Source organism: Astatotilapia calliptera, chromosome 13, assembly GCF_964374335.1.
Source record: "Astatotilapia calliptera chromosome 13, fAstCal68.1, whole genome shotgun sequence".
NCBI classification, from domain to species: domain Eukaryota; kingdom Metazoa; phylum Chordata; class Actinopteri; order Cichliformes; family Cichlidae; genus Astatotilapia; species Astatotilapia calliptera.
The window spans coordinates 5,977,096-5,995,323 of record NC_137434.1 but is presented as its reverse complement, the minus strand read 5'-3'; the positions used below and the strand labels follow the sequence as shown (position 1 = coordinate 5,995,323).

The following is an 18,228-nucleotide window of genomic DNA, read 5'->3' as shown; positions in this document are numbered from 1 at the left end:
AGGGCTACATCCTTTCTATAGACAAAGAGCTTATCTTGGAGCCTTCAGCTTCTTCTTTAGTACTTTCATAGGTGGATGTAGGAAGTAACAATAATATGTGATGATAATCTGTGATACATGAAATAATCTTATATTAATAGTAATAATGGATCTGTTCCTGTCAGGAAAATGCTTGTGCAGAGGTTTCATTGTCCTTATTACCACCACAGCTCTGCCTCGCAGTGACAGTTTAGTTGCAGTTTCGAGGCTCATTTGTGTACCAGCATAAAGACTTTCCTCGCAGTGAGCTGTGATCTCAACTACTGAGCTGATCCATGCTATAGTTACAGCTGGATATTTTTTTCTCTTTCGTAAAGTGTTTAAACATCGTTCATTATTAATTGTTTTACATATTTTATCTTTTATGAACGTCAACAAAAACACTGCTTAATCCCATTATCCAACAGATAACCACCCATTTCTCAATGCAGTGATACGCTTGAATTAAAGTACTAGAAACAATTAAAATACACTGTAATTAGTACTTTTAACAATTTGATAGATGCCTTTTATTATATTTTTAACATCAGCATGTTGAAGGACTTGTTGAGAAGAGAGTGCTAATTTATATGCTAAAATATGTTTTTCTGCTTGGTCAAGAATATGAAAACACTTTATTATCCTCTAATAGATTTTCTAAATGCTTGGTGATCGCAGGACACACGTGGTTGTTTGTGTAATGTTGTTCACACTAAGAATTTTAAAAGGAAACTGACAGTTACAAAACTTTTTTTCGTTTATTTGTATTTGTTTTGTTGTTGTTGTTGTTTTTTCTGCATACCATGTCCAGCTTTTCTGTATAAAGTAATGAAGAATCTTGGATTTGGTGCTTAAAACTTCGTGAAACTGTAACCGTATTTCATTCACCATAAATCACTATCTGATTTTGAATAGTTTTCTTATCAGATACAGAAGTCTAAAACCAACATTTCTCTGCCTGGGCTGCCTTGTAGCTCTGCACGTTGTCTCTTCAATGTGTGACCCCCTCCCTCCCCGAACAGTCGGGGGTGAGTGCACTAACGTGTCCGGTGTTGCCGTTTTAATGAGTGTTTGCTGGAAAACGAAAAATACAAGGAGTCTGCAAGATGGATTTGTACGTTTTCACAATGGGGGAGTTTGCGTAAGTGCTAGTAAATAATTTTCTCGAGTGTGTACGTTACACATGCTAATTTTGGAATTGTTTTTATTATTTTGCTAGCTAGCAAACTCCGGGATAAATGATTGAAATGTACTCAGTGTGATGCAATACGGTGCCGCTATTATAACAGTTAGTTATTGCAGGGTAATTTATGTAATATGCTGTGAATTTAACCAAGACTACACAGCAGTAGCAGTATTGCGAGTTACTTCCCCAAAGTGAACGCTTTAAACGTTAGCCCGATGCTTAACTAGCCAACTTAAGGCTTTCTGATTAAAGGCTAAAAGCGGCGTTGTCACCGAATAAATAGAATATTGATTATATTTTTGTGTATTGCTGCAGTTTTTTCAAGTATTAACTTGGTGCTTTTGGCAACCTTACGGGGAAATAATGGTAATATGGCTGATCCATATGGACACAAAGAATATAGACTTTTTTATGCTACCGAAGTTCCCTCGCTTTCATTCAAAATCTGTTTATCGTTAAACAACTTAAACATAATTGCCTCAAACTCACATTAAGGCCTGTGGGACACTATCAGCCACTGAAACAGTAGACAAATGAATATTTCATACCTTAAGGCTGCCTGTTTGTTTAAGGGAGATGAACAATACATTATAATTGTATATAATAATATCACAGATGATAGATTTAATAGGTTTTTGAAAGATGCTTGTGCATTCAAGTCTTATATGTTGAATTGAACCGAGTATGTCAACTGTTCAAAGCTTCTCCCAGTCAGTGCTGTTCTATGTGCCTGTCTTACTGTACATGATGTTATTAGCACAAACACTTTAAAGGTGATAATTTAGGACTTCAGCAACACAGACTGCAATGTAGTTAAGCATCTTACAGTTAGTTTTGAATGAATCAACTTAAAAAACAACACAAGCCAAGATCTGTCTCCTCCTATTTTTTGTGTCACACAAGAAAGAAGCATCAAGATCTGATGAGAAGACTTATTAATTTGGCCTTTGACATGGTCTTACTGAGGTGATGCAAAGTGAAATATGCATCCTTTTTTGTGCTGGCCAAGTTTGAAAATGGACCCTGAAAATGGTTTATGAACCCAGAAAAAGTCACACGTGGAGTTAAAACCTCTCATAGCAAGTTAATCATATTCAATTAGTTTGATGCTTTAAGCACAGAATTTAGTCACACAGTCAGGACAGCATCTGGTTTACCTTCATCGGTAAACATGTTTATGCAGTACATAGTAACAGTGTGGCTGAGTCCTCTGGTTCAAATCAGTTCCACTACATTTGGAGATGTAAGTCTTAACCTGTCACATGCATCGGGAAGGAAAATACAACCAACATTTAAATGTCTTAATTAGATTTATTTTAAGTGTCGTAATGAGCTGCTGAATGTGAAAGTTAGCAAATGTTGATTTTACTGGCCAACAGTTACAGTGTTGGCTAATTACTCTTTACTCTGAGTTGTTGAAACAAATCTTGGCTGTTGTCTGTTGTTGGTTAATCGGATTCCTGAGCGCTTGTGTTTGTGCTCAGCCAAAGACGTTGTTTTGTTTTTGTTTTTGTTTTTTTTTTTTAAATGTTGAAGCAGCTCTGCTCTCCATAGCATTTATTTGTTGGAGGAAATGCGTTTTGATCATCCTCATCTTCATTTCCAACATGATATTCTTATTCTTGGACTCTACTAGAGTAGCTTTGCACAATTCACAGTTCAAAAAAATGCTTCTTTATCTTACACAGAGCCCCTCTTTTTCTCCTCTGCCTGAAAAACAAGGGTTTTGGCTTTTTTGCCTTTAAGCTAACTTTACTCATATTGGTTAATATTAAAAAGACTTGCTATTAATGATCAAGGCTTTTTTAATATCATGGATTGGGTGTTCTTTTTATTTATGCTTTTTCTGGGGTCTATGATGGATAATTTGGAATTAAAATTGCATATATTTGTGCTTATTATTTTGTTTATTTATTACAGAGGAAAAAACATGACACTCTTCCTCACCACTTCATCCAACCATGTCCTTCAGGACTCATTTTAAGCTGCGTACAGAAGGATTCAATCAGTCTGCAGAACACACGCATGCATCTGCTCCAGTGGCAATGAATGAAAACATCTGGCTGTGTTACTATGCATACTGAAATAGGAAAAAAAACCTAAGATGAATGAGTCAGCGCTCTGAGCTGGATGTCTTTCTGAAATACAACTCTCCTGGTCTTCATGTGAAATGTCTTTACTTGCTCAAATTTGATCTTGTAAAAGTCGATCATAAAACTTATGGAAGAGTGTCAAATTTTATTGCGATCTAGATCAAACTCATTTTAGATATTTGTTTCTATGTGCTGCGTGTGTTATTTGTTATTCAGATGTGAAGTTTAAAAAAGTTTAGCTAAGTCTTCATTTAACAAATGTTATTTCTGGGGTTTTGTTTTGCTTGCTAATCGTCGATACTGTGACGGTGTGTCACTGCACAGATCCTCCAGGGAAAATGTTTTTGCTTTTTCACATTTTGACTGTTGTGATTCATTATTTCTACTTTTCCATCTTTCACATGTTTCATTATCCAACACACACATTATTCTCTCCCACTGTGCTCCTACTTTTTAATTCTTTGAAAAAAACATTTAATCTTCACAGTACTGCCAAAGTGCACCAATACATTGTGAAGTGCACATAGAGTCTGGATTTCCATTTCTCATACAGTACCGAGCAAAAGTCTTGAACCACCCCCTCATTTTTTTTGTATTTTGCCAGGTCAGTCTGTGTTAACGGTGTTATTAACTGCATTCTTCAACTAAAGAAGTGGGAACAAATTATGTGGGGTTTTGCTTTTTTGCAATAGGCCGCAAGTAAATGTGTAAAGATTCAATTTAAAATTGGTTCTTTGTTAAGTTTTCTGGTCCTTTCTGTGATTTAGGTGTGTGTTTATGTTTGAATGTTTCATAGATTAGTGTGAAGGGTCTTAACAGACAAAAACTGGTCAAATACAAGCCCTGGATTAAAAATCAGAAACACTTTAAAAAGCCTGGAGAGCTATTCCTTAATACCACTTTAAAAATTACAGGGAAGTCTGGATCCCTGGAAGCAAATAAAGAAATGAGGGATGGCTCAAGACTTTTGCACAGTGCCGTACATGTCACGTTCCCTGTTTTATAGCTCAACTCAAACTGACACGTTCTCACTAACTGCTTCTCATTTTCTCCACAGTAAACTTTGACCACTTCCAGATTCTGCGGGCCATCGGGAAGGGGAGCTTTGGAAAGGTAATGTGGTCTCCAATTTTCATGCGACTTGTATATTCTTTGCCCTTAATTACCCACCACAGTCGTCATCTCTAAAGAATCAGAGCAAACTAAGCTAAATGTGCTGGGATTACACTTTAGTTCTCGTATGCTGCTTAACAGAGCCGTCCTTTTTTTGCTCATTTAATAACAGTTATAAATGCAGCTTATGTAATTATTTCTATAAAGTCAGAGGAGAGCCAATTTATATTTCATCTCACTCAATCTATTGGGAATTTTGACCCCACGTCTCAATTTAATTACAGAGTAGCACAATTCTGCGGCTCTATTTGTCATCGCGCGGTTGGGCTGAATAGAGGCAGGAGGAGAACTTGGCGTGTGTGTGTGCACGCTGCATTTTGTGAAACTAAATTACTCACAGTTCTTTTTAACCTTGTCACAGGTGCCAATATCACCGTTGGTGGCCATTGTTGATAAAACAGTCATTTTGGATTAACTTGTGGGCCTTTTTTTTTTGCCTCCTGCCGAAGAATTCCTTTGTGTACCAATTGAACGTCTGGATGAGACTTCAGTAATGAATTCAGGACTGTGTGTGTGTGTGTGTGTGTGTGTGTGTGTGTGTGTGTGTGTGTGTGTGTGTGTGTGTGTGTGTGTGTGCGCACGCGCGCGCGGGCGGGCGGGCGGTCGTGCAGGCAGGCGGGCGTGTGTGTGTGAGATACACAATTGGGGCTCCAGAGATTGGAATAGTTTATCTTCATTTTAAATCCCAAATATCACTGCTAATATTTGTTCATTATACTTGTGTCTGTGCACGCCTGTGCAAATTCTTTGCTCTCTACAAAAACACTTTTTCCCTCTAAAAACATGTCCCTCTGTAAGTCATTGCCCAATGCTGAATACATTACCATGTGAATTTATGTTAATTTTTACTTATTGCTTTGTTCCCTCGAGCTGCTGTCACTTCCCTTATGATACTGAAGTGGATCCGCAGTAAGCCGGGAAGCATTATCTTTTTAGAATAACAATTTACACTCACTCTAGTTTCTTTGAGATGAACGCCACATGTAAATAAGTTTCATTCACATTGTCGGCTTTAAAATTCAAACTTAAAGAGTTTGTAAGTAAACTGGCTGAGATGAGACACGGACGATGCACCGGGTCCTCGTCTGAGCGCCGGCTTTCAGCTGTGCTGCATCTCTCCCCAGCCATGCACGCACAGACACTGTGCTACATTTACACAGTGAGACAGATGCTCACAGAGACGTCCAGATACATTTTGTCCTCGCTGGAGGTCATCTTGTGTGTGTTTTTTGGCCCACTGTGGCCTCACACCGAGCTCCTGCTGTTTTTTTGAACACTTTAACAGCACCAACCTTTAGCTTCCTGTTGAACACACTTAAGTGGGGGAGGTGTAGGAGGTAGTAAAACAGGTTTGGTTATCCTAATTTATAGTTGTCTTTATGTTAAGGATTAAAATAAAATTCACAAGAGAAAGGTGTTGGTGTGTGTGGTTGGGAAGAGAAGGGAGAAGCTAGAATGAAGCACAAACAGAGGGAGGTGTTTGCCTCTCGCTGTAGCGCTGTGAAACATGATCTGTATATTGCAGCTTGTGTAGGTGCTCCAAGAAAATGGGTTCATCGGCATGCAGCACTGTAGATGTGCACGTATGCACTCGAGAAAGAGAGAGAATGCTTGTGTTGCTGAGCTCGTTCTTGCACAGCGGGGAGATGTGAGGTAGGTTGGGGCTACCTCATAACTTCCTGCTGTGAGGCTGCCAGAGGGGAAAAAGAGGAAACCGCGTCCTTCTCCTGAAACGCTCATTTTCCTCTGCTCACTTTTCATCTTTACAAGCCCAGCACTTGGGTGTGTATCTTCTTGCAGCAGGCCTCTCAGTCTCACTCTTGTTTTATAAGAGCTCCTCCTTGTGTTATCTAGCTTAAAAGCTTGTGCAGACACCACTTTGACTCTTACTACAGAAGACGTGCTCTGCCCCTGACTAAGCACCGCAAGGACTCGTATCGCACTCTGGGACTTAAAGTGCCCTAATTGACAACTGACAGATGCGCGGTGAAACCTTTACCTTCAGTCACCAGTTTAAAAAAAAAAAAAAAAATGCACAGGGAGGCATGCCTGCTGGCAGCCAAAGATCCTGCATCAAAATTCTCCGAGCGTAGCCGCTGCTACAACTGCAGTCTGAAAATGTAAGCTGATCCTGGCATAATGACAGCATGGGTTTGGGTGTTACAGTTTGTACCTGAAAAGTCTAATTTGTGCCTGAGTACAGGAGTACAAATAAAAGCTTGGGTCCAGAACTGAATTAGAGATAATGTAGGGCTGTTTTAGGTCCGAGCCGCTAACCTGACAAAAACGCAACACAACTGCTGGTAAGTGCGTGTTGTTTAAAACAGTTAGATAGTTGGAGTAGCAGGTCAGTGCTTTTAAAGGTTTATCAGAAGCCAAAACATTTTATAGGTGTGAAATATAGGACTGTGCAAAAGTTTGAGCCACACCTTATTTCTTTTTAACTTGCTGGGTAATGGGAAATGGGTGCATCAGTTTAAATTTGGAAAACGTACATGAAAATACACTATAAAAGGCAAAAACAGAGTTTACATAATGAGCTTGAGAGTCAATATTAGGTATGAGCATCTTTATCTTCAGCACACCCTGAGCTCTCTTAGGCACCTTTCTTTGGAATTCCTTTAAGTAGTCTTCAGGAATACTTCTCGGGGCTTCTTTAAGGACATTCAGAGCTCTTCTTTCGATATTAGCTGCCTTTTTGTTCTATTCTCTGCCAAGATGATGCCACACGGCTCAGGTCAGTCCATGAATGATGGTGTTTTGTTGTGTTTAGTAAGCTGCTGCCAGTCAGACGCTTTCCAGATGGTATTGCATGGTGCATCAAAGTCTGGTGGTACTTTTCTGAGTTCATAATTCCATCAATTCTGACAAAATCCCCAACACCCTGGCTGAAATGCAGACCCAAACTATGACAGAGCTGTACAGTACAGAGCTTTACAGGTGGTTGTAGACATATTACCAGCAATTTGAACCAGAAATGTCAAATTTTGACCTGCTGCCACTGATTTTAGTCCAGTTCTTGTGTAATTTGGCATCTCTCAGCCTTTTCTCCCTGTTTCCCTTCCTTGATGATGGCTTCTTGACAGCCACCCTTCACTGATACCATGAGATGAGGCTTTGGTGAACACTAGATGGATCAACTGAAGGACCAGGTGCATCTTTCAGGTCCTGTGTCAGGTGTTTGCTATAACTTTCAAGTACTGTTCCTCTGGTGTACATAGATTTTTCGGCCTGTCCTCTTTTTTTTCTGTGCCCTACTTGTCCAGGCCAAAGAAATGGGAAGAAATGGTGTGTTTTGTGACAGGGTGCTAGTAACAAAATCACTAACAATACAATTTAAAATTGGTTCTTTGCTAAGTTGTGTGCTTTGTAAGTGGTTTTCAAAAGGAAACCAAAAATTTTGCTCTGGAAGTGATCAGTACAAGGACTTGACTGAAAATGGGTGAAAAAGCAGTCAATGTCCAAAGAAAAACTTTAAATAACCTTCAGAAAGTCTAAAGAAATGTTGCTCAAGAAGATCATCTGGCTCAGTACAGGCAAAATATAAAGAACTGAGGAGAGGCTCAAGACTTATTCACAGATAATCAATTAAGTTAATCAAGCTTCATCTGGAAGCAGCCTCCTGGCTGTAAGAGCTTCTTGTTTTTGTCTCATTAACTGTCTGGTGCCGTTCACAGTAGTCTGCTGTGACGGGGACTTCGAGGACTAATGTTACAGGGAAATCATTAGGAAAGTGCTTTGGACTGAGCTTTACTGAAAGCTCTGTTTCCCCCCTATTGGAGTGCTCCACCACCTCCACCCCCCCTCCTCCTCCTATTCCTTCTTTTTAAACGTCAGTGCAGGTACCGTCTCCCTCCCTCCCATCCCTGGCTTTTTGTTACATAATGCCTAGTGGCTGTGCTCACTATTCAATTCAAGTTGGTTTAAGAGAGATGGTAGTTTTAAAAAAACACAAAAACAAGCTGTTTTGGTAAAGTATAGATATATAAATATATAGGATTATTAAAGATAAAATATGGCGTTAATTTTGTTTGAGTTCCTGCCGTCTCTCTTTACTTCTCACTCTGTTTTGAAGCATCTGCCTTCCAGCAGATGGGGGAGACTGTAATGGTAGCTGCTTTCCAGGAGGATGTAGCTCATCTGTATCATGACGGCTAGGCCTGTTGGGCCATATGAGTCCTAAGAGTAAGAATAATTTCCTGCTCTCTCTTTTCCTCTCTAACTTTTCCCTGTGTGCATCAGACTTTCGCCCCCCTCTTCTTTGTCACTCCAATGTTCTCAGCTCAGGCTGCATAGGAAGCTGGCATTTCTCTTGCTGGGCTTATTAAAGCCTGTGCTTTAGAGCTCTGGAGGGGGGCTAACACTCGAGGGGGACATGACAGTCATTGGCAGTGACAGCAGTTTAGTGACAGCTTCCTAATGTCAACAGTCACATGGACAGGTAAACATCTAAACAGATAGAACAGAGGTGGATGGAGAGAGACAGGGAAGGTCAGAAGCTGTGGATGAACTCAGCCGGCGGTTCCTGCGTCTTCTTTCCCTGTGCCGTGCAGATGCTTCAGTGGGAATAAAGCCTCATTAGGATGGAAATGGGAAGGCAGACGAACAGAGACAGCTGCTGGAAATGAGTGGGAGTAAAAACGAGATGGAGATGAGGGAAACTGACACCGCAAGAGGCTGTGGCACTCATCATATCTATGGAAAGGTCAGGAGGTGATCAAGCCTTCAACGTTTTCAACTTTTTTCTGTATTTTTAAACCTCCGTTGGGCTCCCAGACGGCCAATCAGTCCTCCTGTCTCTAAAGACTGACAGTAGCTGCTTTTTACTTCTCATCCCTCCCTTCTTTGCACCTCTCAAAACCAACTCTCATCTTTACTTAGATGAAAGTTGGTTTTGCAGAGTTCATCTTGCAGCTCAGCCACAGCATAGCCCTCGGCAACCAATTAGCCTAGAAATGCGCGCTCTTCCATTACACAACACCTCTATAGGTTTCACCGAGTAAACCTACACTGCACAGCAACATAAAGAAGAAGAAGACGGGGCCATATGGTTGGAATAGCTGCTTTAACATACCACGCAGAGAGCTTGATATTCCCTGGTTTATTTATTTCAACGGTATGATTTCAACCATATTTTTTTTATCTACAAGAAATGGACCAGCAGATTGTGAAATCCAAAAAAGAAAAAATAGGCCATTTGGAGGCGTTAATATTAACATTCCTGCCAACAAAATATAACTTATAGGGTAGAAAATGAGAATGGCAGCATTGCTGCGAGCCAGAAAGCTGTCATGACCTCTAAATTCTCCGCTGGAGCCTGAATCTTATTTCATCACCGCCCAACTTTGCCAAAGTGTGCCTTCGTACATAGACGTATTAATCATCAGGGTATTCTGGGTATTGCTGCATTTCTACTAATAATAGGGTTAAATTCTTGGTTGTCTTCATTATCATTCCAACCACTCTTCCCCAGAGAATAACACAAGTATCAGTATTCTCATGTACAGCATCATTATGTACCTTCTACAAACAGGAGAGAGAGCTTTGTTCCACCTCCACATTTTTTTGATATCTGTGCAGAAGCATGGAGAATGGATTTCAAAACTGTGACAGTAGCCAGCGTTTTTCTTCAGATAAGGTTACATTTTCTGATTAAAACTGATAAGAATCTGCGATCAAATAATTCTCATTTGACATTAAAAGGTCAGATAAGTTTTTCCGTCTGCCTGCAAACTTTGTGTCCTTTGATCAGCGATGCCGTGCCCTCAGGCTGGACCTTAGGAAAGATAAGAGTCTTTAAGATATTTATGTCTTTGCAACCTTTGAAGATACTATAAATTGAAATTTTAGGTGTGAGTGCCTTCAGTATGACAAAATTAAGTAACAAAACCATCCAAAAGAAGGGTGTGAAGCTGACTTTGTAGTTAAAGGAGTTATAGGGGTTGATTTTCTTAGTCTTTGGATGCGCTCAACCACATTTACCAGAACAAAGTGATCTGAAATTGATTTAAAACTTTCCATATTTAGAGTTGACTAACTGCTTATTCCAAACTACCAGTACCTGATGAGATATGAACTGATACTTTGTGTCGTCATTGCAAAACTGTTGAGTTGTTTGCCACAGAGTTTAGTGTAACAGAGTAACTCTGTACTGCTCTTTATTTTTGGGGGGAAGTTGGCAGCACAGTAACTGCAGCTGCATTAGCTGATGCTGTGTCCCATTTGTCAAATGTAGTGGTTAGTCATCATCCTAAAGGCTATTTGTCTTTGTCAGCTTGGAGATAAGAATGAAATAACAAGTCTGCCAGCATGATGTTTGCATACTGCTTATGTGCTGTAGTAAGAGCAGAAAGCCTGCCAGTTAACGTAGGCAGGGCTTACCAACACAAATCAATCAATCAATGCCTTTGTGAAAGCTGTAATACTGACGGGTCAGTCAGCGGTCGGTCTCACAAGGGAATGAATGTGGAACTAAGTTACTTTTGCCCAGAGAAGGACACCTCAGCTAGAGAGAGGACTGGAGCTGTGACCAGTCAGGATTATGATGATGTCAAATACCTGTAGTTAACAAAGGTAGCAAACTAGGTATATCGCACATTCTCAGTGAAAACAGCGATCAGTTTTACATCTTACAGACTCACTTTTAATAAAAGTCCAAATTCTCCTTTGCTGGATTATTGTTGGTATTACTTTCATAATAACAAAAGCATTCCTTTATTGACTTTTCAGGATTAATCCATTATTTTTGGCAGTGGTGTGAGTGGAAAAGCATTGAAAAGCACCTTTTTTTTTCTTTTCTTTTTTTGTTTGTTTTTCAGTTACGGGCTTGCCCAAACTTAATCTGGTCTTTAAGTCTGACATCATTGGTCGTTTCAGGGTCCAAACTTCGCTTCAGATCCCAAAGTCAAACGAACACTGTGGCATCACTGAGCGTTAAAAGCTGTCTAAATTCTTTCATCTTTAATCAAGTGATCGGTGTGGCTGCTTTATCAGGTGTAACAATTAAGTTTAACATTGAACAGCGGTAATAAAAACAGAGAAAGGCCAACAGTGATCACTGACTTCTTTTTAGGGGCTTGTTCAGATTAAATACAGCAAGATACAAAGCATTAAAAAATGTTAAAAACACAACGGCCTTAATAAACGCAGAGTAGTTTGGACCCGAAAGTCACTTAAAGAGCGGATAGTGACTGCTGGCTTAATTGATATTTAAATTTCCTGAACAGTGGCATCAGCTCCAAACTGACATGGCCAAAATGTCAAGTGTGAACTCCACCAAATATGTTCGTACGGACGTAGCCGCCGAGAATGAAAATTTAAGCCAAAGGCGAAGTGCCTGTGTTTATTTATTTTAAACTCCCAGCAGAGGGAAACTTCTCTGGTTGCAAAGCACTAGAGAAGTCTTTTGGAAACTGCCTTCAGCTCTCTTGCCCTGTCCACATTTTCCCGATGAGTTTATGGGCTCAGTCACTAGTTTCAGGTCATGATGAATAAATTATGAAGTACATTTTGTAACTAAAGGTCATCATTAGAAAAGCCAGGAAGGACAGCTATTCAGGGTATGGCCAAGCTTCAGGCTTATAAGGGGACTTAACAGTGGATGACATCACGATGGCTACGTCCATGTTTTATATAAAGTGTATGTTTCTTGTTTTTGTGATATATAACAAGATAGCAGATGGCAAACTGCGAGTTATATCATGTTGATGAATATGTATGAGATATTTCCACTCTTAATGGAGCACTCAGCTACACCTCAAACAGCTTCAGTAAACCTATAGTGGAGATGAGCCTTCAGGCCCTTTTTGTGCATCTTTGGTCTCCATTACCTTCTTTGATGCATGTAATCCTCATTATGTGGTCCTTACATTTCCTCGCCTTCATACACGAACGGCTTCAAACGTCTGTTTTATATAAACTAGAGGAAAGCACAGACAGGCAAGTGTGTCTTTACAATTTTTGTATTAGTTTATCATTGTGTATGTAAAGTGTTTCTTAGTTTAGTGCATTCAGCACAGATCCTCTTTTATTTTTTCCTCTCTCGTTTCTGAGAGGACAACCGGTGTTTCACTTTAATGTGACAAATCCAGATTAAATGCATCCACAGCTTTTGTCTGTGTTTCTGTAAAATCTTGTGCTTTCATTTCTTTGTTAAATTTATTCTGTCATAGCAGTCCCATGGATATGGCTCATGACGAGAACTGAAAGATTTAGTTTGGCAGTCAACAGTACCTTAATCTTTCTACATTAAATCACTATAGAACCACACTGATTTGCTTGTTTGCAATTTCCTGTCGCAAAGAGGCAGCGGCTGCTGTCTGTCAGCGCTTCAGAACATCTTAGAACCAACAGTTAGCTGGTCTGTACATTAGTAAAATAGGGCATGTATTAGGGTTGGGCGATATGTAAAAATATTCCAACTGACAATCGTCAGTCCAATAATCAACAAGACCTTTTGATGGGCGGACTGATTCATGCATTTACAACACAGAAGAAGTCCAAACATGGACGAACTACTTGCAAAAACAAAAATAAAGTTGCCAGTTCGGGATTTCTTTGGCTTTAAACCGGATGAAAGAGGTTTAAAGGAGCATGTTTAAACCGGATGAAACCTAAGAACGTAACCAAAGTGGTGTGCCGCTTATGCAGACGTATAGTGCGAGCACGACTATCTTGCATGAGCATTTTATCTGTCCATGTACAAATGCTTTTTTCTGAACATAGGCTACTGCCTTTTTTTCTTTCTGTTGTGAGTTTGAGTAAATGAAGCGCTACATTTGGGCGCACTGTGAGCTGGGTGCATTTGCTCGCAGATGAAAAAGGCTGCTGTTAAAACAGCGCTCCTATTATTATTATTTTTTCTGTTGACTGCTTCTATTAGCTCCATCGTTATTAGCAAACTTACTCATGGGCAAAGAAATAAATAAATCGTCCTTGTACAAACGATGGACGATAGGCTCAGCCTAATCTGCATTGTTATTTTCATCTTTGTTCATCAGATTTTTTAAAATTTAAAAGTGACACACTTGATAAATATCAGTCACTTGCAGTCAATTCCATCTTATATGTTGATATGAAGATATCATTCAACACAGCCAGTTGTGACCGATACCAACATTCAACCAATATGTTGGTTTATTCCTAAATGATAAATGGGACTGAAAAAAAGTAGTGAAACCAACTGGTTGACTGGTCATGTACATCCTTTATCTACTGTCACTGTAGCCACAGCGCCAAAAGTTCACTGACTCGAGCTAGTCAGATATGCAGAACGTGCCCTTAAACGATGAACTGAACTTTTGAGGTGTTAGTCAGACAAATAGGGCTTTTGAAGATAGCACTGCATGTTGAAAAGTTAATACATTTCTGTAGAGTTTTGTAAATGATGCCTAAAGCAAATCATTTCCTTTGGAGAGCGAAGCGCTCTCAGTCTGCTAGAATAATGTGTTGTTATGCAGGTGTGCTTGTGCTGCAAGTGCCATCATTTATATGTATTTATATCTGTACTTGAGACTGTTCTTATACTAGAGAAGAAAATGTATCCCTCTTTCTTTTCTTTTTCTTTTTTTTTTTTGCTTGTATCACATAGCTTCATTTTGCACAGCTAAGCCTCAGAGAAGTCCGGTATTAATGGTCATGCCTGCCGTCTTCCCGCAGCTGAGCAAATGGATGGCCGAGCTCAGTAAGCACGTTCATTTCCTGCAGGCTGACAGCAGCCGCTGTGGAGCAGGAGACATCCAGTGGAATGAACCAAATGAAAGTGCAAATTATTCTTTCTTCTCCCAGGATGACATGTTTATCCGACCCTGAAACTGTGTTTTCCTCTCTCGACTCACTCAAAGCACTCTTACCAGAATGAAACGTGGGTGAGAGGAGCGTGTTTGGTGCAAGGGAGTGGGCGCATTTGCACGTTTCCGGGTTACCCTTTACTTAGGCACGTCTTTCTAAATCATTCTTACCAACAACAGGCATGAGCTGAACGTTAACCTGAGGCAATGGAGAATGCACAGTACATTTCTGGAGAACTTAATAGAAAAGACACGGGCTGCCCTCCTTCTCTTCCCCCCCGTCATCCCTCTCTGGACCAGTGGCCCTCTTGTCCATGTTTCCCTCTCTGTCCATGTTTCACCCGTGTGCCTCAGTTAGAGGCTTCTGGCCGACTTGGCACTTACCTGACCTAGAAAACACAAAATCTGCAGCTTCCTGACTGAGCCCACTAAATTTAACACCCAACCTTTTTCTCCTCGCTGCAAGCCTTGTAGTCCCTGGAGCTTTAGGCCTTCTGACAGCAATTGATAGGACTGCTAACTATAGCAGAACAGTGGAGAGGACGAGGCGGTGGAGGAAGGTGGATCGGAAAGGTAAACAACATACAGCCATCAGTGGGATTTAACAGGGACGCTCTGCTTTGAAGCGCGACATGAAAGGGCTTTTTTGTTACCAAGTGATATGTTCAGCTAATAAGCATTTAATAAGTGCATGTGTTCAAGGAGTGCGTAACACTGAGATTAACCAGAGGGAGGCCTGGGTAGAAAAGAGCCGGAGGCTGAGGCAGATGGTTGGGGTGCAGAGCTAGATCAGTATTTTTTCTTTTCTTTCTTTTTTTTTTTTTTACATATGAAAGATTTAGAGTGGAAGAAGGCAGATTTGGATTTATATACTGAGATATAAACTCAGAGTTTTAGCCTGCAAAATCACAGAGAGAGTGGCTGCAGGTCAGTCTCCTCTGAAATGTTTAGGGACTGATTTCATCAATATATTAGTTGATACAAAAAAAGGTGAAAGAGTGGTAGTCTGTCTCAAGACCTCGTATCTTATTATTAGGGTTTAATAATGTTATTATTGCTATCCTACACTAAAAGGTCATTCGTGGTTCTTGATCTAGCCGTTGGCAATTAATTTTCCCAAATGGCCACATGAGAAACTAGGACTGTTGTGAAGGGCTGCAAAACTAAGCTTATAAAGAAATAGAAGTGAATATTGTGCAGAAACGAGTTGGCTTAGTGACCTTCCACAACTGGGACTGTTGTGGAGGGCCATAACTTTCCCAGTAACCATCAGTCAATCTGAATAATATACAGTATATTTGTGGGTTACAAAGATTAGTTTCATTGCTCTACTAATAGAAGTGCATTGGGCCAGCACGTGCAGTACAAGGACCTGAAACTGAATAGAATTCAGCCCTTATTAAATGTGTCTTTTGCTTTTTAAATTGTTCTTTCCAGCAAGTTTAGTTTTCTGCTGTTTGTCCTAATGAGCACTCTCTTCTTTATAAATTCAGTTCAGTATAATGCATAAAAGAATCCATAAAATGGTAAAAATATATGTTTTGAGAGATTGTCTCCCATTTGCGGTTAGCGGTGTCATCTACAACAGATGGTGAACTATAAAACAACAAGAATAAAATTTCTACAGTTTGTTTTTAGTTCAAGCTCTTAAGTTGATATGAATTCATGGGTCTGGGCGTATGAAGCATATTTAAACATAATAAAACCATCGCCAGTGCCAATATGAGAGCCAACCACTCTGAATTACTTTTACTCTTATACTTTAATGCAGCGTGTAAGATTTTATGATGCTAACTGAAAGCATTTAGCGTCTTATAAAGCATCTGCTTTATCACCCTTATTGATGATAGTTTACAAAATGAACATCATGACCTCCAAATAGCGACTGAGACCATAAACTCATCAAGAGAGCATTTTCTGAGGTCTGAGAACAAGAGAGCAGAGGTCTGTCTTAACATGGAGCTCGTTTTGCAACAGGACTTGGCCCAAGTTTAAGGTAATTCCGCACTGGCTTCACTTTTCAGACCCTGAAGATACGTCCATCTTTTATAGAAAGTTTATGGCCACCATAAATCATCTTGTAATGCCTGGGGGCACTGGTGCCAGGGTTTACAACCTCAGTCATGCTTTAGATTCAATTGTGTGTCCTTAAGCAATTCTCTTAAACTCTGAGCTTTGTGCTTATTATTAAGGCGCTCTGCCTTACTGTGATGTCTAATGTATATATATTGTAAAAGCCATGAGTAATGGTACTACATGTGATGCGATCTCTTCTCGGTGATGGATGACACACATTATTAAAAGATAGTAATGAACTTCCTGATTTGCTATTTTAAGCATCGTTTGAGGCTCTTGCCAATAGACCTGTCAGTCTTCACTGTTTTCCACTCATCTTCTTTCATAATTCTTTATTAAGTTAATAAGGAATAAGGGAATTGAAAAAGCTTCTCATGGTGTATTCGGCTCTTTAATACAACTGAACTTTTTTTTTTTTTTTGTATTTACCTCCTTGAGTGGAGACGTGCTAGGTTACATTCAGAAACCTTTCCCCCCTCCTTAGCTCAACTAAATCCAGCGCTTTTCACTCCAGAGACTGAATCTTTTTTTCTTTTTTTTTTTTACTGTGAATTCTCCAGTGCCCCGTGGAATCATTATCCAGTGACCTCCTGAATTAACATCCTCCACCCGTTCGGCAGCTGAGGTTAGAGCTGGACAGATCATCTCAGTGGAATATATAATTAGTCTCATGATCTGTAGATGGGTCGTACCAGCAGATAGGTCACATTGAGTCCCAGTGGAATTTTTCCCAGCAAATTTAGGGAGGCTGCGTTGTTTAAATAGAAACCTGAATCGTGGTTTCGTTCACATTTGAACGCTTGAGACACTGTAATACACAGCAGCTGCTGCACTGGCCTTTTCTTCTACGGCAATATTAATTACAGCATCCTTGAATAATCTCTTTCACTTGGCTCTGTGCAATGTGCACTCTGCTGAAAAATTAATGAATTTATGTTGCTTTTTTTTTTTTTAATGGATTACTTCTGGTTTTAAATCAGAGTTTACATGTAGCTGCTCCCTTCAGAAGCCCCACTGTTAATCTGTAATTGCTGCTCGTATCGCCTCATTAAGGATTCTCAAGTTTCTAGAACATATGGGTGAATAACTGAGCTGCCTTTATTTAGAGTGTTGGATGTTTTCATGTGCTGTTCAGTCGTAGGTACGTGTCTCTTTGCTTGCCAGGCGCCCCTGGCTGACCCTACGGAGATCAACTCCAGGAAGCAGCCCGCCAAGCTCCTTGTTATTAGTGTCATTCGCCTCTCTTCGTCCTTATTAAATAATGATTGTGCTGCAAAAACACACACACACAAAAACAAAGTTGGTTTCATGCTCCAGAGCTCAAAACTATTAAAAGTGAGCATCTGAGCTGTTGTGATGCAAAGCATGGATTCTGTGAGGCAGAGACAGGCAGGTGCTCTCATCTGTGGCGCTACTCCTTGCCTTTAGATTCCCCCTGCATCCAATAGCTTCTAACAGCACATAGAGAAATATACGGAGAAACGGCGTGGTCCCTGAATTAATGCTTATTGTGTGTGTCTGTGCGCTCGTCTGGCCACCTCTAAAAAGCGCTCTGTAGGAGAGATAAACAGGTGCTATGTGCAGCTGGTGGTCAGAGATTACAGCCAGCGTTGTGACAGCATCTCACCCAGAGCCAGCGCCGCCGTCCTTCCCGCTGCTTGGAGACATGAAATCTGGAGCCAAGTCTAAACCCTGGACAGAGCTCATATGAACAGCTTTTTTTCTTTTCAGTTGTGTTTGCTCATTAACACTACCCTTCAAATCCCCTGGTGCACAAGACTAAAGCGGTCTCATAGCTGCACTGCTGAATTCAATAACACTCGGACTGTTTCTGTATGTTTGCGATCAGTAAATGCAGCTGGCTATTTGTCACTCCCATAACTTGCTGGGCTCA

The 18,228-nt window shown here is 40.2% G+C and overlaps 1 protein-coding gene across 2 annotated transcripts in view; it reads left to right on the top strand.

Moving 5' to 3' along the window:
* stk32c (serine/threonine kinase 32C) overlaps positions 1-18,228 on the top strand; it is a 99,028-nt gene that overhangs the window by 38,250 nt on the left and 42,550 nt on the right. Inside the window, exons 1-2 of one of the 2 annotated variants that reach the window (XM_026190060.2) lie at positions 1,021-1,159; positions 4,355-4,410. Coding sequence is in view for 1 of the 2 variants with exons in the window: in XM_026190058.2 (XP_026045843.1) it covers positions 4,355-4,410 (56 nt within the window). In the remaining variant the exon portion in view is untranslated. Of the gene's footprint in view, positions 1-1,020; positions 1,160-4,354; positions 4,411-18,228 lie in introns of those variants that run through there. The other variant, XM_026190058.2, reaches the window with a different exon arrangement.